General features: G+C 45.4%; 1 protein-coding gene across 3 annotated transcripts in view; it reads right to left on the bottom strand.

Moving 5' to 3' along the window:
- The window catches only part of LOC120504418 (calcium-activated potassium channel subunit beta-2), a 139,076-nt gene that overhangs the window by 14,503 nt on the left and 101,457 nt on the right, over positions 1–23,116 (bottom strand). For all 3 annotated transcript variants that reach the window (XM_039713894.1, XM_039713895.1, XM_039713893.1), the window contains exon 2: positions 2,821–2,931. In XM_039713894.1, coding sequence (XP_039569828.1) covers positions 2,821–2,931 — 111 coding nt within the window. The remainder of the gene's footprint in view (positions 1–2,820; positions 2,932–23,116) is intronic.

Genomic DNA, 23,116 nt, shown 5'->3' with positions numbered 1-23,116 from the left:
CAGGGATTTTTCTGCTCAGAAGCCACCTTCTTTACATTTTTCTTTACAGGTATATTTGGCTGCACCAGTTTTTGCTAATAGACCTATGGCAACAGGAAATATCTCTGGAGGCCTCAGAACAGACTCAGTGATGGCTGTAGGTGGATTCCTATAGATAGTAACAGAATTGTTCACTCAATTCCTTCCCTGTTTCTCACCAGGCTGGACAAAACTGAACAAAACCAAACCACACCAAACCAAACCACACCAAACCAAACCAAACCACACCAAACCAAGCCAGTGCTTTGTTTTTCCAATGGTTGCAATGGTGTGGAGAACCTCTTTGACAACTGAGAAAGAATGAAGGCTCTAGTTTTCCAAAGCATAAAATGTGGCAGCTGAGGAATTGTTGATGGCTAAAACAGCAATGAAATACAGATATTGTGGTGCTGATCCTGCAAAAGAAGTGCCTCAGAGATGCCTGATTCCTTTAGAGCAAGTGGCTCATTGCAGCACAGTTAATATTGTGGTGCCACCCCTCAAAAGTCTGTGGTTGTAGCACATGTTGGGTGACAAGCTCACTGATCCATGTGACAATCTTCCTGTCTGAAGTTTAAAGGACAAAATTCTTGGGGAAGGGTCATTTAAGGTGAGTAATTTCTCGAAAGGCACCACCTGTTTGATGTAATGATGGCACTGGTGACCTTACATGTGTTAAAATCACTGCCAGACACTGGAGGATGAGATTCTCCCACTAACAGCACTTGCTCTGTATTCACACCTCTCCTCTGCAGTCCTCAGGCTGCCATCAGCACTCTCTTATTTCCATCTTTTCCTCCCTTTCCCTCCTGAGTTTTATTAATCACTCACAAGGCACAAAGAAGTCCTTCTGTAGAGCTCTACAGAACCTCTTGGGAAATAAACCCACCCCAAGGCTTGTCAAGATATCTGAATTTACCACGGCTGGTGTGTAGGCACAGAGATCCTGCTCCCTATTCCCTGTCTCTGCAGGCAGGCAGGAATGAGCTCTGCCTGGATTTGCACTGGCCAGACTCTGGTGAGCCCTCAGCCCAAGTTAATAAGCCCAGCTCCAAGGCATGGTGAGAGTCAAAGGCTGTGCTAATCAGGAGCTTCCAGCCAGCCCAAAGTGTGGGCAGATATCTCCTTCAAGTGTCCAACCCTGGACCATGACAGCGTTCTAATGCAGAAGGACATTAGCCTGGGGAAAATTCAGTTAAAGAAAAGACTGGCAGAAGTACAGGAAGCATTTAGACAACCAGCTCCAATGAAAGTTCATGCTGCAAAGCTGGCCTTTTTGTCTTCAAAATATCTGTTTGGGATCAGATAATCCAAAGAGCTGAACACCTATGCAACCTTTGCAGAAACATTCAGAGAATCAGCCAATTCTCCAAAGAATCTCAGGGTCCTGAGGGCAGCTCTGCTGCCAGAATTCAGGAGTGCAGATTCCCAAGCAGATGCCAACAGTAACGTCTCATTAGAATTACTGAAGAGTGTGTTTTGCTAATTGGCACTGTAGATACATTGATATCTGGCTTTGTTTCACTGGAGTGTGATTTTTTGTGATTACATTTAATAGTGACTGCAAGAGGAACTGAAGGAGAGGTGGAAAGGGGCAAAGGAAAGAAAAGAAAGGCAAATGTGTCCTTGTTGTGACAAGACAAGCTGTCCAGCAAATCCTACTACAAAGGAGAGGGATTTTGGAAGGATGAGTCTGAGTATTACTGACAATTATTATTTCATCATTGATATTTAACTTCTTTTGTTCCCAACTGAGCACTGCCTTTGTCTGTGGACTTCAAACCTCCCCTTCCTTTCCCTTCTCTTTGGCACATTTCCCTGCTCCCCTGGGAGATCCAGTAACTCATTTATTCCTCTGTCTCCTTGAGCCTGTTCCCTCCAGCAACACCACTCCAGTGGGCTGGTGAGCCAGCAGCTCTCTTTCAGGCAGCTGAACAGCCCCCAGCTACTGTGCAATGTATGCACACAGGCTCATCCTCACACCTGCACCTGTATAACCAGAAATCATCTCTGGCAGCTGGATACATCATTCAGGTGTGCAGCTGTGGTCTTTGCGGGGGTCCCCAGGACGAGGGAAGAGATGAATCTGACTCCATGTTCTTAGAAGGCTAATTTATTATATTACGATATTATATAATATTAAAAAAATGTACTGAAACTATATTAAAAGATAGGAAAAGGATACATCAAAAGGCTAGAAAGAATGAATAATAAAAATTTGTGACTGACTCAGAGAGTCGTGACACAGCTGGACCAGGATTGATCATTAAATTAAAAAAATCACGTGCTGGGAAGTTCCAAAACCACATTCCAAAGCAGCAAAACAGGGAGAAGCTGAAGCTTCTCAGCTTCCCAGGAGAAAATCCTGGGTGAAGGGATTTTTCAGAAAATATCATGGTGACATGCAACACTCTGTGGGGCAGTGATCTGCCTGGGGAACAGCGTGGCTGGTGGCTGGAGGCAGGACACCTGCAAAAAGCATGAAGGCTTCCCAGGGGCTGGGGCTGCACACCTGTGGCTGGGGGTTAGTGTGCTCTTAAACCTGAATCAGAGATGGTCATGGTGTGCTGCTGATGTCTGAGAGCAAGGAAGACTTTGGCCGTGGCCCTGGCGTTGCCCCCTGGCTCTGCTTTGGCTTGGCACAGCAACCCTGGCACCCCTGGGCTGCTCCTGGTGGAGCAGGGCTGTGGGCACAGGGAGAGCACCCTCTGCATCCCTCACTTCTCCAGTGCCACCACTGGGGAGAAGCCACACTCACAAATATGCAAACCCATAAGAGACAATCAGCACAGGTGCCTTTACCTTTTCTCATCATGTCTGTAAGATGTAGATCCCCGGCCACTGGTCCAAATAAACATTTTAGAGGGTTGCCCAGTGTTGGCTCTGCTCGCTGCAGTGGGACGATGGAAGGACCTGGGGGAAGAGGGATAATTTTTGTCACTGTCCATCCAACATAGCAGAGCACGGAATATCCAGTGTGCCAGATCTCCTGTGGCCATGCCCCCTGTGCTCTGAGGATGGACATTTGTTAACTTGAGGTGAGATGTAAAATAATGGGGATGAGAGACCAGTGTGTTGGAATGGAGAATAAACCCCATTAGCCCCACTGGCAAAGGGTGAGGCTGGCTGGTCAGGCTTAGCTCTGCTCCATGCTGCAAAGGGTTCATACCATGGGCAAGAAATCATCAATAGTTCAATAAAAGGTAATAGCTGTGTCCAGTGTTCTTATGGCAGTATTTTTTGGGGACAAAATGGCAATTGTTTAAGCACATCCACACTCATTACAGGTTTTTGGTTGTTCTGCAGCTCCCTGCAGGGTGAGGCTCTCAGGGAAGGTGTCTGAACGGGGCAGTATGAGATGTATGAGATGTAAATGCAGCATTTTGTGGAAATGTAACTGATATGACAAAGATATCTTTTCCCGTGGAGAAATTACTGTCCTGAGGCCAGTTAGATCCTTGCCCAAGGACTTCCTTGCTTCACTTCAGGGCATGAGCTCTGTTGCATTCTCTCAGGGTCTCAGGCCACACTGGACCTGCTAGTGAGGCTATGGCTCCCCTCTTAATTTCTTCTGGTTTTAGTGAGTGAGGCTCAGTTAAAAATCTTGAATTCTGAGAATTGGGCCATTCCTGTGGAGGCTGCATTTTGCATTCTTTCACAGCACAACATTTTCTGTTTTTAATGCATTCAGATACAAGCTGAAGGGGAAAAAAAATCCAGAAACCAAATAGTTCATTGTGAAGTTTTCATACACTGGGGGCCATTCTTTAGCTCACTGAAAAATAAACCTGATGGCTGATGCTGTCAGCAGAGAAGGCACATGATCTGAGAAAATCTCTAATGTCACTGTCTCCATAGTCATGCAAAGGGCTAATTTCAATATTTGCATAGTGGTGAACCAGGAGAATACTTAAATACTGTAGAGGTGGCTGCAGGGGAAGACTGACATGGACAGGAGCCAAAATCCATCAGTGAGCAGACAGGCTGATGGGTGCTGAGGGACTGGGCATTCCAGCTGGAGTCAGCCCAGAGCCCCCAGCACAGGGGCCATGACACAGCCCCAGGCCCAGTCCTCACCCTGGTTGGGCAGCTGGCTGGGCAAACTGGCCAAACTGGTGTTCCTGCCACCTCCTCCCTGCTGGCATCCTGCTGCCCTGCTCAGGTGCTGGCTCGGGACTGGGACTTGCAGACAAGGACCTTGCTTAAAATAAGAGGTGGCAATGTTTGATGGAGATTTTTGCTGCATTGGTGAACAGCAAATTGGACAAGAAGGTGGTCCAGAAGAAGGGAGGAGGAAGGAGGGGAATCTCCCCCAGCCCCATCCCTGATTCTGTGGTGATCAGTGCAGCCTGAATGCCAAGAACAATTCTGGTTTTCCATACAACCACTGTAGTTAAGTACTGGGGAATGACAACAAGATGAGGTACTACCTCCCTGAAGTAACTATAGTTTAGAAGGTGAAGTAGCATCTGCTGGGATCTAATTAATATAGCCAACAACTAAGTGTTTTGATAGTGATATTGGTCAGAAATTTCACTTGCAAGACCCTGAGCCAAATCCTCACACTGCTGGATGAGATTTTACCCACATCACCTCAGACAGCACCACAGTGACCACCCAGCTGGTGCTCCTGCTCCAAGCCATGCAGGAGGGGTCAGACCAGCTACCCAGGGGCCACATTGCATGCTGGACTGAGCCTGCCCCAGGCTGAGTCCCTTAATGATGGAAAATAAAATTATGTTTTATTTAAATTATGCCATTGCACTCTTTAGGATGTCATGCACTACAGAAGAGCCTGGCTGGTTGTGCTGCCACAGCCTGAGTGGTCCCAGAGCCATCAGGAGATGGTGGTGAATGCTATTAGAGAGCCTTTTCTTAATTAAGCAAAACTTGGGCACACATTAGAGGTCATCTGCAGCTTCTGCCACCTTTCTGAGCCTACAGGGACACCTGGGCAGGACTTCCTGGGCAGGGACCCAGATTTATAAGCTCCAGAGCAAATTACTGGGCAGGGAGCTGGGTGAGGGGGTCTGTCCCACTGAGGGGATGCCAGAGGAGGAAAAGGGATGCTTCTGTTCCCAGTGAAGCCGGAGTGATTTCAGGCTCCCTTGTAGTGCCAGTGCCCTGGAGCAGTCCATATGTGACAGCTTTAAAGCTGCCTGCTTCGTTAGTTGAGCAATCCAAGCTAACTACCACTATTTAACACACAATTGCACACCTAATTTTGTGTAAAATTGTAACACTGATGACATCATAGCACTGCTCCAAAGGTCGAATAAGTGACTGAAGTCCATGGTTCCCTTAGGCAGGGGTTAGACATTAGGTAAAAACCTATTGTGCACCAGCAACAACACAAACTCCCCAGGACCTTTCTTTGAAGGCCTTTGGAGGATTCATAACCTCCAAAGTTGCAATCTTCATGAGCATGCTCTGCCCCACCAGGTCAGTCAAACTCCCATGCCTTTCTCCCCTGCTGGGTAAGTCTCTGTGAGCTGTGTTCCTTCACTGTGCCCTCTCTCTTTTCTGGGAAAACAAATAACACTACTTTTTCTTGGTTTTTATCCCCATGGCTTCTCAGAGTCAGCTGCTGGCAACTTATTTTTATCATGCAACAAGTAATCAGCCTGTGCAACTCATTACTGCAGGATGTCAGCCTTGCATGCAGAGTGGATTGTGTTATTGCCTCAACAGACAGAGCACCTAAAGTCACAAAAACACCTTAAAAACAGTGGAGAAGAGATGCTTCAAGCTTCTTTTTAGACTGCCAGGACTCTGTGGGGGATACACCTATAGGGCAGGCTATCCACAAACTGCTGTAGTTGAGGTGACTTTTGCCAGTCAGGGTGCTGGGTGGGACTCTGGCCTCTCTGCCTGACCTTGCCTGGACACCTCTGTCTCATGCACTATTTACACAACGTGGCATCAATGCAGTTGTCTCTTGGCACGGTTGCCACAGTGACAGACAAGGAGGCCAAGCTTTGCTTTTTGCAAAACACACCTCATTCCTCATATCTGGGTCTATTCTGAGTAAAGAGCTCAAGGCTCTAAGGGCAGAGATGCAGAGTAAAGAGTGCACAGTCTGGTACAAACACAGGAGTCTGTGATGCTGTACCACTGCTCCCACCTTCTCTTGTTCTCATCCTCTTCTTTAGCATTACCTGCTGGTGGATTTCAGGGAACTCACTAGACAACCTGACAAGACATCCACTTTTTCAGCCATTGCAAGATGAAGACTTGAGACAGCTCTTAGAAAATTATAACTATTCTGCCCTGTCCTAAGGACTATCAGCATGTCCACACGCAACCACCTGATTGAGGATTTCAGTGTCAAGAAGACACAACAGGGTAGCATTTGTTTCAAATTGCTCCAAAAAGGGATGTAATTCTGAGGGTAAATCACAAAATCCCTTAGCTGGTGCCTTGGGGACTATATTACATACCCAGTGTTACTCTGTTGTCCTCACTTTCACCCTGGGCTGGCTGCTCTCCTTCCTCTGCCTTCAGATTGTGTCATGATTGGTATGAAAAGTCCCTTACCTCTAGGTCACCACAGCTGTGAACAGCCAAAAAGAGATGTTGCAGACCATGTTTTTAGATGGAAAGCTGGGTTTTATATGTGTGTTTGCTTGTAATTGCCTCTGCCTATGTTTATGTTAATCACAGGGTTTCTGAGACCTTGGAGAACCATTTACAGCACCAAACTAATGAGCTTTTTTCCCCTTATGACATTTCATTTCCTGGGCAGTGTGGCCACTGTAAAAAGAGAAGCACTTGCATTAATTTTGCCTCATAAAAGACACCCTGATTCATCAGAAGGCAACAAAAGCTAAACATTCACCTAAAGATTCAATCACTGACCACCTCAGCTCTGTGAATTCACCCACATCCCCCACTGTCCATGCTGGCAACTGCTGGATGCTTTATCCCAGTATTTCCCAGCCAGAAGATCCACTCAAACCCCAAGGGAGTTCTCTGGAAACCCCAAAGTTTTCCTGCTAGCCCACATGTTACCCTCTCCCCTTGCCACCCAAAACAGCCAGTGCCAGTTCTTGGACAGATGGGTCAGTGGCTGTTGAGTGATGGGAAATATTTGGTCTCTCTCATGCCTGGATAGAGCTTTTTTTGAATAGTCCCACCCACCATCACCCATGAGAAAAGGAAGAGGCTGAAGCCAGACATCAAAGACAACCTGCAAGAAGACAGTTGTTCACTTTGAGGTGAATTTACTGAATATCAACAATTAGATTTTATGTCCAAATAGGTATAAGACCTATTTGGTATAAGACTGTGCTTCTGTCTGGTGATAGAATGTTCTCTTATGGATTTGATGAGCCAGAAAACAGGGAAAGTGGTGTGTGATGAAGGATGGGAGAGTAAATAAAAGAGCCTGTTGAATTTTTAATGTAAAGTGTAGCCTGACTGGAGGGTAGTCTGGCTTTAAGGTGTCTTAGAGCATGGAGAAGTTTCCCAGGCAGAGTGGTGGAAGTAACTACTGTATTAAGATGTTCCTCTTTGATTTAGGAGATGATCCAGGGCAGGTTTCCAGTCCTGGTATTAAAATAATAAAAGAACTGGACTAAGGACCCTTGTTTGCATCCAAAACACAACAGAAAACACACACCAAGAACACAATTAAGCTAACTCACAAAAGAAATGCATCTGCATTAACAGAAGACAGTCACCACTTAGGGAACATTTAATGCTCTGGCAGCAGCAGCAGCTCTGAATGGAGGAGCAGCAAAAGCAACACCCAAGGGTGAATTTGTGCCTCTGTGAGGGAGCTTTGCTGCTCCACAGCTGATGGACAGGGGCAGGGCAGAGTGACACAGATTGCTGCTCTTGTTGCAGCCTCTCAGGAGCCCCAGCTGCAGTACCAGGCTAACCCAACCAGCAGTGACCTTCAGTCTGGGCAAGGGGAAAACGGACAGTGGGCAGCTGGTGTTAATGTCCTGACAAGAGTATGGGATGGCTGATGGTTAATGATGCTTCATTAATGTTTCACCTCTGTTTCTGACCTGCTCCAAAACCTCCCCAGAGCTCAGAGCTCAGAGCTCAGAGCTGAGCTCTCCATCCAGATTTTGAGTTGAATGAGGGAGACAACCCGGACAGAGAGTGCTCTTGCTGGATTTCCCATGTCACAGGCATGTCCAGGACATTCCATGTTCAAAGGAGGAGAGTGGGGCTGCTGGGGACAGCTGGAGCCATCACACAGAGGTGCAGATTAGCTGAGTGTGGAACACAGTGACATTTGGGTATGTTTTCTAAGGCAGCATTTCTTTATACTTAAAGTCACCTTTAACAATTGTTAATTCCTTCTTTCCAGTATATTCAGGAGAAAAAGAAGCATTCAGGAAGGCTGTGGTACCGGATACATAACAATATGTCTACACTTCAAAATGTAACCTGTGAATCTTCCAGGTTTCCATCCCATGATGTTTTTCTCTCTTGTGCTGACTTTCTTTGTTTTGAAAAAGCTTTTTTTTTTTTGCCATTGGTTATACCCCACATCCCTAGGCTTCCACTTTCCCAGCAGCTACCTTCCTAGTCCATCCAGCATGTCTGTAGACCTTATAGCCTTTATTCTTCAGGATCTTTTTACCTTTAACTTCCTTCTCCAATTCTCTTTCCGTATCTGTTTTCCAAGTGCCTCGTCCTATACATTACTATCCCAGTGACAACTTGTTTCCCTCACCTTGGCCACACTTAGTCTGAATTATTCTGATTTAGCTGATTGAAGCAGCGAATTTGAAGAAATTCCTGTGGCCCAGGTCAGTTACAAAGGAGGGGGCTGGAGGCAAGAAAGAGACTCACAGCTTCTCTTGTTTGGTGACCTGTTGGTTTCCTTGGAGCAGTCAGTTTTCTCATCTGTGCAGGAGAGGTGCTGGTGCCACCACTGCACCTGGCACCTTCGGACCATGCCCAGGTGGCAGAGCATGAGGGGAAGAGCCAGCCATTGTTACCACCCTCAGGTTTTGGTGCTGGTGAGTTTGCAGTCCAGGCACGAGGCAATGCCTCTCTTGGCACGTTGCAGTCGTGAGGATCAACGTTTGTGAGGAGCAGCTGAACATAATTGTCCACTTTGCCTGTCAGGATTCTGCAAACATTTTTAGCTTTCTGTGCTGAATTTGAATTTACGTAGAAAGTGACACATTGGACAAGCACTATATTCATCATCTCAGCTGCTCCCTGGCTTCAGAGAAGGGCACAATCTGCCTGTAAAATGGGGTTGGCTCTGCAAAGGGGTGTAGCAGTGGCAAGTGCGGGGTCACCTCCCTGCAATTTGCTTTTATCCAGCTGAGCCAAGAGAGTTTTATAGTGAGATCAGCTCTGCCAAAGACCAGGCAGTATTACACTGATGGAGAAGGATCCTGGGGGTAAGAAGAAAGGCAGTGAAAGTGCTGCACCACCTCACTTGATGCTCTCCTTTAAATCTTAACACAGTCCTCTGCAGCTGCAGAGGGATAGATCACCTTGGGTGCTGCACTGCACCACAGGAGCTGGGCCAGGCTGGCTGGTAAGAGCATGTGGGTGGCAGTGAAGAGGCTCTGTGGCTCATGGCTGTGCCCTGATAAACCCAGTGGGAAATGGAGATGGGTGAGAGAAAGGAGATGGAGTGGAGGCACACTACTCCATGCTGAGGTCAGTCTCTTTGATGGTCATCAGAAGGGAATGATCTTCTCCCCCAAAAAATCTGAGTTTTTGTGGGTACGTGCTTCACCAGATCTTAAAGGATACTGTTTTGGATACTAATAAATCTTTTTTAATGGTAATTTGTTGCACAGTGGGAGCTGAGCACCTCTGACTATGCTGAAGTGACCTGGCTTCAGACTCCCATGTCCTTTCACTGCTGCCATTTGAGGCACCCAGGATTTACACCCCAAAGTGGGAAACAACAGATATTGGCAGTGCTGTTTTAAAGGTGCTGAACAGAGGCACAGAGGCTGCTAAGACTTGGTCAAAAGTGACCTGGCTTCAGACTCCCATGTCCTTTCACTGCTGCCATTTGAGGGACCTGGGATTTACACCCCAAAGTGTGAAACAACAGAGTACTGCCAGTGCTGTTTTAGAGGTGATGAACAGAGGCACAGAGGCTGCTGAGACTGAGTCAAAGCCTCCCAGGAAGTCTGTGGTGGTTGTAGTTGAAAAAAAAAGCCTAAAAATGGTGGACAACCACCTTCCACCCAGTGAAGAGGGAGGAGAGCCAAAACACGTACAATGCCTGTGCCAGAGAGCAAAGGCAGAGCCTTGCTTTGTGGCTGTGCCAAGTCCCATCCATGGGGACACCCCTTCCAGCTTTGTGCAACTGTGCCTCAGCTTTACACCCCTCCAGAGAAGCTGATCTGAGAAGGACATGGCTTTCAAATGTCCCTGAAGAGAGCTTCACTTCAGCACTAAAATACCAATGGTGTGTTTGAGGGTAGGAGCCCAGGGAGAGGAAGGGTGATGCGCTGCTGGGGACAGAGAGGACACCAACAGCTTTTAGGGGAAACCACAGAGGAGAAGCACATTGCATGAGTGATGTAGCTGGGGAGGGAGGTGGGGGCAGAGAAAGATAAACAGATGCAAAGCAGCACCCAGAGGAAGGGCACGAACCGGCAGGGCAGATAGGGCAGGAGTGGCTTTTCTGTCACCTAATTCCTTGAGCAGGTCAATCATCCTTTATCTCCTTTGAGTCAGTCCCTGAGCCATGGAGAGCAGCAGCCAGAACAAAGCAAAGGCAGAGGAGAGCTCAAACTACTGCCCAGCGGGAAGTGAATACTCTGGCACTATTTATTTTTGAGTCTGCATTTGGATTAGCTGTAAAGAGCTATGTGGATAAGCAAGCAGGCAATTACAGCTGGGACGTGCTGCTCATGAATGGAAACAGCTCCAATCTGCTCAGGACATATTGAAATTCTAATTCAGTTAGATTCCTTTAGTTACAGCGCTCATCACAGACACTAAAAGAGATAGGATTAGAAAATAAATACAGCTCTTCTGCTGCCTTTGGTCTGTCTTCTGTTCTCCCCTTTCCCTCCTCCCCTCCCCAGTTTTAGCTGTTGTTTGACTTTATTTTCTGTGGTAAAATACAGCATTCTGCTCTTAGTCTTGTTAATTTTTATGAGCATCTAGCAGAGCACAGCTGGCCAGACCTGTGTGCTGAGGAATGGACAGTGAGGACCAGCACAGAGCCACTGCTGCAGCTTCTCCTGCCACATCTCACTAAAGACCACTGCCCAGAGACCTCTGCAAAGGTACAGGGGTGACTCAGAGACTCAGAGCAGAGCAAGGATGTGATTTGCAAAAGCTCTTCCCTGGCATCATCCCTGGTCCAGACACGAGCTCCAGCCTGCACTGCTCACCCAGTAAGGACACTGGCTCTCTGCTTTGGGTACTGATGTGAAGCTCCTTCACCCTTGCAGACAACCACTTCTGCACTGTGTTTGGCAGGCAAGTTCCTAAAAGATCTGATTCAAAAAAGTGACCAGGGAAGAGGACTGGGAGTGCTGGATCAGCCCTGCCAGTGCGACCTGGAAATTCAAGGAAGTTACTTAGCTGTGTGCTGCTGGTTTAATTTCTCTGTCTGTCAGGGGAAAATGTTGTATTAAATCTGCTGACATATGCAAGGAAACGATAATTGAGCTCTAAAAGTCAGAGACTGCTGGGTTGGAGGAACAGAAGGAGCTTGAGTGTGTGTCTCCATCTGACTGGCAGTTGTGTTCCATCACATGTGGTCTCTTGGACCTGCTGGGGGACCTCTGAATGCAGGGGAATGTCCACAGGTAGGTTGTGAATAGTCCTGACACATCAGCTTAGAAACCTGGTTATGGCAGACCCTGGGTAGCAAGTTCTTCTCTCCCTTGAAACTAAGGAAAGGGCTTGATGGAAAAGACAGTTGGAATATCCAATATGACTGATACTGAGTCATGGAGCTGTGAAATAAGCAAATCTCTGGTAAAAACAAACACCCAGCTTGGCTCTCATGAGCATCTTTCCTCTTTGTCTTATTACAAAAAGGGTAAAATTGACATCATAAGCACTCTGCAGTGGCTTGTCATCCTTTCAGAACACAAACTTCACCATCTGTAGCCCTCTTAGTTGAATATGATAAATTGCTCAGATTCACAAAACAAAATTTTGTGCCCAAGTGCTGTAGAAAAGCTCCAGACATATTTTTTTTCCTGCACCATTTCACATAGTGTTCACAGAATTTAATATGTTTATGCCCTTATTTTTTAAAATGTAATTCTGTAGGTGCAGCTGCCTGTTGGCTCTTGAGTCTAAGTCATGTGCAACATGGCTACAACTCTGTGGACCTCACACCTGTGTCCTCTGGAGATCCCTATTTGCTTTGCCTGACTGGTTTTTGCTGATTAGTGGTGAGGAGCTGTTGTTCTAGCAATGAGCTCAATATTAAGATAGTAATTGAATGGAAGGGAGTTCTCTCCATTGGGCAGTTCTACTAGTCATAGCAAAATAGAACAGCTCTAGGGAATAATGTGGAAATCATATTTCTCATGGCCTCCAAACACAGCTAATGCTTACCAGCTGGGGACCTCTGCTCATACATGACCAGATATCTTCTGTGATAGTCTGGGGAGTGATGGTAAAGATGTCCAAGCCACAAATCAGGGACAGAAGCTAGCTGGCTGACTAGAAAAACAGTGCAAAAGTCTAATTCCTCCTGGGCAGCTACATGCCCCAGAGAACCATTTCCAGTGCGAGAAGAAGGAAGCCTTTCTAGTGGAGACATTCATGGTTAGGACACAGTCAAATCCAGCCTGATGAGCAAGGCAACGGAGAAAGTTAGAAACTAAGTGAAAGCAGAGTGTTAGAAAGACAAGGATCACAACCCAAAAGAGAGCAGTGATGCACAGGAGAGAGCAGGAGCAGCAGCATACTGCAGTGAGGCAGTGATGAAATGCACAGGGCAGCTGGGATGGGGTGGATGGGAAATCTGGTGAGCTGAGGAGTCGATTGACTGCTGAGAAGAGGCTGATGACTGGGCTTAGCCCAGTGCTGCACCAGCCCCGAGGTCAAAAATCAGAGTAAACTCTAAAGCACCTGCTCTGCAGATGAGTTCATGCCTGGTAGGCTGGATGATACAGATGCAGATTCAGCCTCTTTGGTAAACAATAGCTCAGGAGTTATGAATCTCTACAGATGTGTCCTTGTAGTATAATTTTTAGCATAAAACCAATTTTTCTTTGGAAAAATTTTTCTCTTTCTTTCAGGAAAAAAGATAGTGAGAAAGAAGAAAATCAAAGTCTCTCTAAGACAGAAGAGTGTGCATATGCCTTCAATGCAGTTTTGAACCAAAAATGAGAACAAAATCTCTGCTGCTCTCTGAGGGCAGTGGAGCATGCTGAACAGTGAAAGGGCCACGTCCATGAAACCAAAACCCCGTGTATTTTTGGTCTTATAACTGGTCTGGAAATGAAAGCAATGGTCGGAGCAGTCACAGATGCTTCCATTCCTCACATGACAATAATCTATATTAATTACTGCAAGCATCCAGCTTCAAACAGTGTCACTGCAGTGCTATTACTGTTGAAAAGTATTGAGTTTCCAAGCAGGTGAATGTCTTTTTCTCTCCCTAATCATGATTGCTTGGCTTAGTACTTGGGCCAAGCTTCTATTTAACCAAGATAAATGGATATTTCCAAAACAAGCAAGTTAACACTGTGCATCACATTATTACTCTCCTCACAGATTTCTTGCCTCGTGTGCTATTTTACTGAGCTGCTAAACATAAATAACAATAAGAATAGTGAGAAGGTACTGTGGAGTATCCTATATGTATGAAAGATAAAATAATACATAAATCTGATTTTGACCATTACTTTGTCCTATTCTGTGACAGCGTTTTCCCTTGATTAGTGTAACAGAACAACATTATTTTGTCCTATCATTTCTTTTCTGTGAAACATGAGCATCCACACCACATTTTTGCAGATACCACCAGCCTATCTGACTAATATTTTGTCTCTTCCTGCTTGGAATCCTTATTTATCATTTAAGTTGATGTGCCAGCACTGTAGGTTAGCATTCAGAAGAGCAGATGGGGAATTAGAGACAAAACTTCTGTCAGTGATAACGGGACTTCCATGCTTCATTTCCCCCGGGGCACATGAGTGTTTTCCTTTTCAACAGCGCTGGGCAAAACTGCCTTAAGGAATTGGTGGCAGCAAAGCTGTGAGCTGGCAACACACTGAAATTGTCAGAATGCAGGGATAGATTTTGGGTTGCTGGGCTATTTGTGGGAAGTTATTTTATAATAGCTCCCGGGAAGATATTCATCTCAGTTCTGGAGTTCCAGTGCAAGATTCCCAGAGAGAATTGACTTTCTGGGAGAGTCAGTGAGAGGTCTGGCACCGAACAACTTCTCCTCCACAAGTGGCTTCACCTGACAACATTTCTGACCAGGGCAGGCTGCAGATCCATGAAAGGTCCTAATTCAGGTCTCCAAACTCTCCAAATCCCACTATTTCAGCATCATCCTGATCCCCACTGCTGCTGGGGAGCACCTCAAGGCTGTGCATGGGCAGCTCAGTCAGATGGGGTTCTTACACCCACCTCCTACAGCTTTACTCAGGGCAGTGTCCTGGACAGGACACGTCCTTGTGTGTGGATGTGTGAGGTCCACACACGTTGTACCTTCCTTCAGGGAAAACTTCCCCTGTTTCTCCAGCAGCTCTGTGCGCCAGCCCCTTTCCCAGGCTCCAGGGAATCTTGTTTTTCTGTTGAGTTCAGCACCCAGAGTGCAAAGGACCTCCCAAACTGGGATGTGGTTCATGTGCTGCAGCCTCGACATTCCACACCACCAGTGAGTCAGAGCCACAGGAACATCCCACCTCTGTCCTGGGGACACTCCCAGGCTGGAGAGCCCTGTGGCACCTCCCTGGGATCAGTGACCCCACACACTGCTGCCCACCCAGCAGTCACTGAATGAGAGGAACCATCAGGATCAAGGCAGAAATCCCTGTCCTAACACACCCAATGTCACAGGGGAGATTAAAAACAGATTCTGCCTGCTAAAATGTGCACTGAAGATGGATGGGAGACCTGCCCAGAGAGCAGGAGCATGTCCCTATCCTCCAGTGCCACACAGATGGGATTTGTTCAAATAATTGCCTGCACCATCTCACCTTCCCTGGTTTTTGTGTGTAAGGTGTCCATCATTTGGCCAGCCTTCACCCACCTTCTCCCAAACAGAAAAAGGCTTTTCCTCATCATTTGGTACTGCCATTAATGAAACAAAGAAATAGATGCTGAAAATCAGAACACATGTGTTATGTCTGTATTCTCTGCTCTTTAGGACAGTTTAACAATTACATGTTAATTTTCACCCAGATTGATGTTTCTATGGGTGTTCTTCCTGCCTCCATCTCTTTTAAGAATCTCTGAGCCTCAGTGATCAAGTGGATTACATTTGAATCAAAATGCAGAAAAGCTGTGTGGTCACATTGACCTTGAAATCCTGAAGACCATTTCCATTAGAAAGGTGCTTTACAGCAGAGCTTGTGACTGAGGGGGCTGCTAAGGGAAGTATAACCAAAAATATTTCTCACATGGAGATATTCTCAGCATACTACTACCTTGCTCCTAAAAGCTGGTAATTGAATTCTTCACATTGTTTGGATTATTTAAGCAGACATACCTGGAGGGTAACTTGTGAAGGTGTCAGCTAATGCCCTGCTCATGCCTGTTCCTCTTGTAAAGCGTGTCTTTCTCTCTAATACAGTGCAGTAAGTGAATAAAAGCTGGTAGTCTTCCTCCAAATGTGTCCAGAGGGCTTTTATCCCTTATTGATTTCATAGTGGTAATTCAATAGGAGTAAATATTATCAGGAACTGCATTTTTATTGTGTTTTAACTTTCACCCATACTTGCTGCTCTTCCTTACACTAGAACTACTTTCAAAAAAATCTTCTTTTTAAGCTTCTCTACAAGTTTAATGAAGTCCCTCATTTCAGTGCTCTTTGATATGTACTCAGAAGAGACTGGGTACTTGATTTTCTTCTTATTAACACCTGTGAGGTCAGAAGCTGAAGGCAGAAGCAAGCAAGGGGCCAGAGCATTGCCACAGAGCCTGTCAGCACCACAAAGAAGGCTTTTCTTCAGTTTGCAGTGGTCCTTTGGGAAATCCTAACAGCTGCACTAATGTTGGATGTAATTGAAGAAATACACTCCTTAAACAGGCAGGCAGTTCAGTATTTAAACATAATGCCTGTTGAAGGAATGCTTGAAAGCTGATTTTTGACCTTCATGTGAGGCAAAAAAGAGAAATTTTTTTTCAGTATCTGTACAGATTTTAAAAAGTGATGTGGAACATTTTGTCCAATAGTAGCTTTTTTTATTTCTTCATAGTGTTGGTATTTATTTTTACATTTTGCCACAATGGAAATTCAATCAAAGTCAAGGATTTTATCACCTTTCCACTCGACTGCCTGAGTCAGATGCTTAAAATGTAACACCAGCAGCCCTGTGAGTAGTCGATTAAAAAAAATCAACCTTTTGCACTATAGCTCAGAGAAGTGCCTTTTTGGTTTTTTTCTGTAGCCTGGTGGAGTCATTCGCTATCAAAACACGTTTTCACCCAAAGTGGTCTGCTATTGGCACATTAAAAGGGCTGGGAAATGTTGCTGCTGGAGTGTTTCAGCTGCCAGAGTGCTCCCCAGTCACACCAGTTTGCTGGTGCAAAGTTCTGGGCTTGCAGCAGGAGTTCTGCTGTCAAACACAGCTGCTGAATGGGAAGCAGCAATTTGCTTCCTCTCACTCAGTGCAGAGAAAAGCAAAGTTTATTTAATCTGGAAAGTAGAAAGCAGGAGTGGAACAAAAATTACTATTCCTCTGCACCTTCCGAGCTTTCCTTTATGTCCCCAGGAACTTTGCTTTTTTCCCACTTCCAAAGCTCTCACTTCCAGCTCTCATCACAGCTGGAGCAGCAGTGGTTTCAGCAGCCAGGTCCTCCTGAGGCTCTGTTTTCCCAGGTTTGGTGTGACAGAGGATGCTCATTCAGCCCACTGCTGCTGCCAGTCCCCCCAGAGGACCCCAGCACTGGCAGTGGGAGAGGAAAGGCTGGAGACAGCACATCCAGTTCTGTTCTGCAGATTTGGAGGCACAGAATAAATTCCTGTGGGGTATGGGTCACTGAGCAAAGATATCCCTGTGTGGGTTCCTATTCCATGTACCCTGCTGTAAATACAAACCAGCTGGAAGGTCAGGCTGGCTCCAGCAGTGCCCTGACCCCTCTTTCTGCTCATCTTGGAAAGGGCATCCCCCAAGTGTTAGCTGGGCAGCACTTGGAAGAGTATCAGCAGTTACAATAAGTAACTGATACTATTCCCTAAGTGTCTATATTTTCATTTCTATGGAAAACATTAAGCTGATCTAGGAGCACTTAATTTGGGAGATGCAACTCAATCCCAGCAAAAAGCAGCACTTGGAAGACCACCCGTGGATTTCAGCAGATCAGATCCCCTGCAGTTAAACTAAATGTCATCACACTGTACACAGCTGCTGACTCCAGGTTTGCTAATTTGTAAAACAACGCGAAGAAGATGCTGCAGTTGTGAGCAGGGCAGCTGAATTATAGGTACTTAAGCAGCACTGTAGGGATATGAATTCTGTTTATTGCACAAACCTGCCTCTATAATTAATAGAAATTATACCATTCCCTTGCTCTGTTTTCATTAATTCAGACTGATAGCTTCAGAAGACCAGAACAGATTAGGAAACACATTTTGGAAGAGCAAGAGAGGTCTAGAGGACTTTCTCAGCTTTTCAGCATCACTCCAGATCTCCTTCAATGTGTAAGGAGCAAAATTACTAGCAATGCTTTGGATGTGACAAACCGTTTGGCACCATAATTGTAACTTGTTTTACTTTTCCCTGCTCCTGGAACAAAAGATCCAAACTTCCCTGGCTACCTGTCTAAATTGAACATGATGAAATGTACTTTAAACCCTCAAGAAACAGCCCCACTCAATCCAAAACCTCCTTAAACCCCAACTGCTCTCTAAGACCAGCACGTCCCAATAAAAACAGGCTGCAGGGTTTACCTATCAAGCTGCAAATGAACTGAACAGCCCTGGCACCTTTAGAGGGAGTTTTATAGGCCTCTTTCTCCTCTCTTAGGAGGTGTAAACATATCAAGGTTCACCATTATGCTTTATTTATCTCAGTGGTGTGGTGTGATTGTTCCCACGGAAGCACTGGTGATTCTTTATCGCAGCAGAGAGGCGGGCACGGCACGAGCCAGAGCTGCTGCAGGAGCTGGCTTAGCCATGGCCAGTGACACCTGAAACAGAGCTGAGTTTGGGTGCTGCTCCATTGTTTTGGATGCTTCTGGGGACTGGAAGCAAAGTGTGTCCAGAAATGAGCATGAAAATCAGACAGCTGCACAAGGGGCAGTGGCCTTCCCCTCTCGTGGTGGAAATCTTTGCCCCCAAAGCAAAGACACACAGGAATGTCCAAGAGGACTTGTTTTCCTCATGATTCATTGAAAATAGAATTAATCCTAATAGCTTTCTAACATAAAGTACATAGTGACCACTGAACTGCTCTGACTAAGGAGAGCCCTTTATTGATGGGAGTCCGTGGCCAAATGTAATGCAATTAAATGATTGGATTTGGTTACGTATATTGACATGGTGTCAGTGACAATTTCCATTCTCTCTATTATTTCTATAAATAAAGTCATCTGCCATAATTAGAAAATATGAATGTGCTAAGACCTCCATTAATTCTTCTCCATATTAATCTAAGATCTGGGCAGATGTTTATTAATACCTTGTTTCACTGTGTTCATCAGCTGTTACCAAGAATAGAAAGATTGAGACCTGATCTCGTGCTGAAGGTTAAACAAGAACAGATCTTGCCAAATCTTGGCTTCTGATTGATATTTTGACAATACATTTTTTTTTATCAAAATGTTTTTTGAATTTTGACCCTCTCTCTGTCTTTCTTTCCCTGAGTGCCCTCTGGACCATGTATGAAACTCAGTGGTGTTTCCCATGCTCTGGGACTGTCTGGTGTGATTTCAGTGGAGCTGAATTACATCAGCCTGTGGCGTGCTCTCTGCTTCTTCCACCTGGAGCTGGGTGAAAGCTCGGGTCCAACACATTCAGTGATGAGCACCTGCTGATGGGTGCTTGGGGATGGGAGTGAGGAACAGCAGGTGTGGATGGACCTGCACCAAGCTGTGAGGAGAGCTGTGAGCAGCCTGGGGGACCTCTCAGACCCTCCTGGTATCCTGTGCTTGGCAGGTTTCAGAGCTGGTCTTTGCCCCAAGTCATCTCCTGTTGTTGCTTTCACTGGGTCTTTTGCCAAGAAGCTCCACAATTTAATTATGCTCTCTGTCAAAGAGAGTGTAATTTGCCCTGTTTATTTTACATATTGTGCATGGCAACCTGAGGTCACCCCTGATTCTCCTCTTCTTTCCCATTTGCCTGGTGTTTGCTGCCTCTCCCCACTCTGTTCTGTCTCACCATCACAGGGATCTGTTCTCCTGGCTGTTACTGCCCGGGGTCAGTGTCCATCAGGGCACCTCTGCCAGCCTCACAGTTTGTACCAGCAGAGTGACTGCCCTGTCACCTCTGCAGAGATGGCTGTACCAAGGCTGTACCAAGGAGCTCTGGAGTTCAGCCTGGTGCCAAACTCCTGCTTGCTCACGCTCCTGGTGTGCTCAGGCTGCCCACAGGGAGAGCAGGCACTTGGTGCTTGGGGTGAGCCTGGGATGAGCCAGGGCTGTTCCCATCTGATGTTCTCAGCAGCAGAGCACAAGATGTATGTCTGTTCTATGCATTGGAACAGCAATGGAGCCTATTTCTTGATTCAAGGAATAGTTTAATTCCTTCTGTCAATACCTCATGAACTTCCCCTGAAGGACTCAGCTTTCCCAGCCTAAACTATTTTTTATTAGCTGGTAATTACTGTAGACTTTGCAGACTCTTAACACTAAAGTGGATGAGATGAAAAGATAGGTGTTGTGACCTATCTGTTGTGACCACACTGTTGCCATTCCTCATTCAAAACCAAGCAAAGCAGGGCTGTTCACAGCTGGGATTTACTTTGTAGGGTAAGATGTAATGCACTGAACTGAGTGAGGCAACACTTTATATGAACCTGGCTGTATACTTTTGTTACACCTGATGTGAAGCTAGAGCATGTTGTGAGTTATTTAGGACTGAGAATGGCCTTTCTTTACTGCTGTACCCAGCACAGTCCAGTTGGAGCTCCTGGAATTCATAAGGCCTTGAAGAATTTAAATTATTTCAAGATTTCAGGATAATCATGACCCAAACCCTACCATACAGTCATCAGCAGGAATTCTGAACTGATGAGCTGGCTGATATGTACTTTAAAGATTGGTATTCCATCCCATCCCATCCCATCCCTTGGCAGATTCAGAGACAACCAAAGCAGATGCAAATGGCTCAGAACCAGGTTTCATGTCAAAGCTTCTCTTGAACTCAAAAAAGAACATGGTTACAAAATTACACCTTGTTTTGTACAAAGTCATTTTAAGTTCATATACATTAAAAATAATTGAAAAAAATGCAGTGTTGCTTTCACCATTTCCTAGCCCTTGTCCATGTCCTTTGCTTTGGCTGCTTCTTATCTCCTCTCTTGGCTACCACCTTGAAATTACCACTTTTTGCACTCTTTTCCCCTTTCTTGGAATTGTGTTTTAAAAAAATGCACATAAAGAGCTATTCTTTAGGTCAGCATTTCAATTAGTTTTAAGTCTTACATTTCTATTTCCTAAGTCTGTACTCATTTATTATTTGCATTGAATCTTTGCCTGAGTGTTTGCATTGATTCTGATAACTCTGTGGGGTGCTTATCTGTACAAATAGATCAGTAGCTTTTGGGCTGTACTTTCTGAAGCAATAAACTGAGACTTGCTTTGAACTTGAAAGCTTCTGTGCTGCATTTACTAATGCAGAAAACTATTACAGATGTATTATCCACAAAATTACTTCAATCCCATGCTAAAGGAAGTAGATTTTCTACCTGTTCTTCCTGGTCATTTTTATTTAAACAATTGCCAATTTTATACCCCCTTTTTTCATTACAGTCACCCTGAGTTCCTCAGGGAAAAGAACATCACTGATGTCATGGTGAAATTCTTTCTAGAGTTGACAAGTTTGGGTTAATTGCTGGTCCCAGCAGGCCCAAGTGTGTGGATCACCCAAGGGACTAATCTATAGAGAGGATCTAACAGAAATCAATCTCCCTCCAAAGAGAAATGCTCTCTTCTCTTAAAATGCAGTAAAACAAACCGTGCCCTAATCTGATCTGAATTAAAATCAGATTAAATCAGGAACAAACTAAGACTTTAATTTCTATTTCTAGTTTGTTCAAGTAACTCTTTGCACTGTCTCACTCCAAGCCAATTTTGGGCTAAGTTGAAAAACACAGCTCCAGAAAGTCTCTGTGGGAAGGCACCAGGAATGCAGCAAGATAATAGTGCAGCAAGATAAGGGGGATTAAGATTACTTCTGCTCTTTTTTAAGACATAAGAGGTGAAAAAGTTAATGGAACACTCAACCAAGAGACATTGCTGAGACCTGCAAAAAGTGATAAACCAAGATAGCTGGGTGAAATATTAGTGAGTGGCTGGAGTTTTCCATGAACATTGCAGCCTGCTGAATTCCACGTGGATTATGGCATGGAAAGATGCCTGGCAGAAAAGGACCTGGGAGTACAGGTCAACAGCTGGCCAAACAGGAGTCAGAGGTGGCCAAGAAAGCCAATGGCATCTCACCTTGTGTAGTGTGGCCAGCAGGGCCAGGACAGAGATTGTCCCTTGCTCTCAGCACTGGTGAGGCCACACGCCCAGAGCTCCAGAGCTGTGTCCAGTTTTGGGTCCTTCACTACACAAAAAACTTTGAGGGGCTGGAGCATGTCCAGAGAAGGGCAAGGGAGATTGGAAAGGATCTGGAGCATGAGTCCTGTGAGGAGCTGGGGGTGTTTATCCAGAAGAAAAGGAGGCTGAAGGATGTGTGTGCAGGGGGCGTTTATTGCTTTCTATGATCTGCTCAAAGGAGGTTTTAGCAAGGTGAGGGTTGGTCTCTTCTTCCAAGTAACAAGTAAGAAGACAAGAGGAAATGGCCACAAATTGTGTCAGGGGAGGTTTAGAATGGCTATTATTAAAAGTTCCTTCACCAAAACGATGGTCAAGTCCTGCCCATGGAAGTGGTTGAATAATCATCCTTGGAAGGGTTTCAAAGAGATGTAGAGGAGTCATGTAGGGACATGGTTTAGTGGTTGACTCAGCAGTGCTGGGTTAGTGGCTGGACTTGATGATTCTAAAGGTCTTTTCCAATCTAAAGGATGTTATTATTCCACACTGAGAATTTGCTTGTATTGTTGTGGAAATGAGATGTTACTTTAATCACCATGGCGAGTTTGAGTGGATTACTCTGTGGAGACAATATCAGCCACTGACAATGCAAATCCAGTGGACACCTGATCCAGCTGGTGTTGAAGCTGATGAAGTATTTCTTTTGTACTTAATGGGCATTGGCCTCAGCCTCATAAGAGTGCACTTCAGCTTGAACTTCTCTGCCTTTGCAGTGATTTTATTAAATTTACAGAGTTGGTATTAGATTTGCTCAGTGGTATGAGAACATTACTATTCTGCTAAATTACTTTTTCAGCTAATAATACATTCTTTTCTACAAAGATTTTACTTTCTTAAGTCCTTTTCCCTCTCTTTGCCTTCATCTGGTTAAGGAATTCCTTCTCCCTTTCTGCCTTGAGCTACTACATGCTGTTTTCTGGCAGGGTTAAACAGCTCTTTCCCACTTCTCAAATGAGTGCTCTGTATGCTAAACTGCATTTTTGTTCCTTGGGCAGGCTGTCCCTTTCCAGCTGGTGGAACCAAAGCAAGAAGAGCCTCATGAACTATGAGGGAACCTGAATCAAAGGTTCCTGAATCAGGCTCTTCTCCCCAAGTTCTTCCAGGTCAAGACTCAGTACTAACTTTTGGGAAAGCCCTCCTCATTGCTGAGCTTTTTCTGTCCAACAAAGAGATACACTTTGTGAGCCCATTCCCAATGAAACAGATCTCTCTCAGATCCAAACTGTATTATATTATTTGTAGTATT

This window comes from Passer montanus, unplaced genomic scaffold, assembly GCF_014805655.1.
Source record: "Passer montanus isolate IOZ18808 unplaced genomic scaffold, ASM1480565v1 scaffold29, whole genome shotgun sequence".
Classification (NCBI taxonomy): Eukaryota; Metazoa; Chordata; class Aves; order Passeriformes; family Passeridae; genus Passer; species Passer montanus.
The sequence above is the reverse complement of the archived record's forward strand: the minus strand, read 5'-3'. Positions and strand labels throughout refer to the sequence as shown.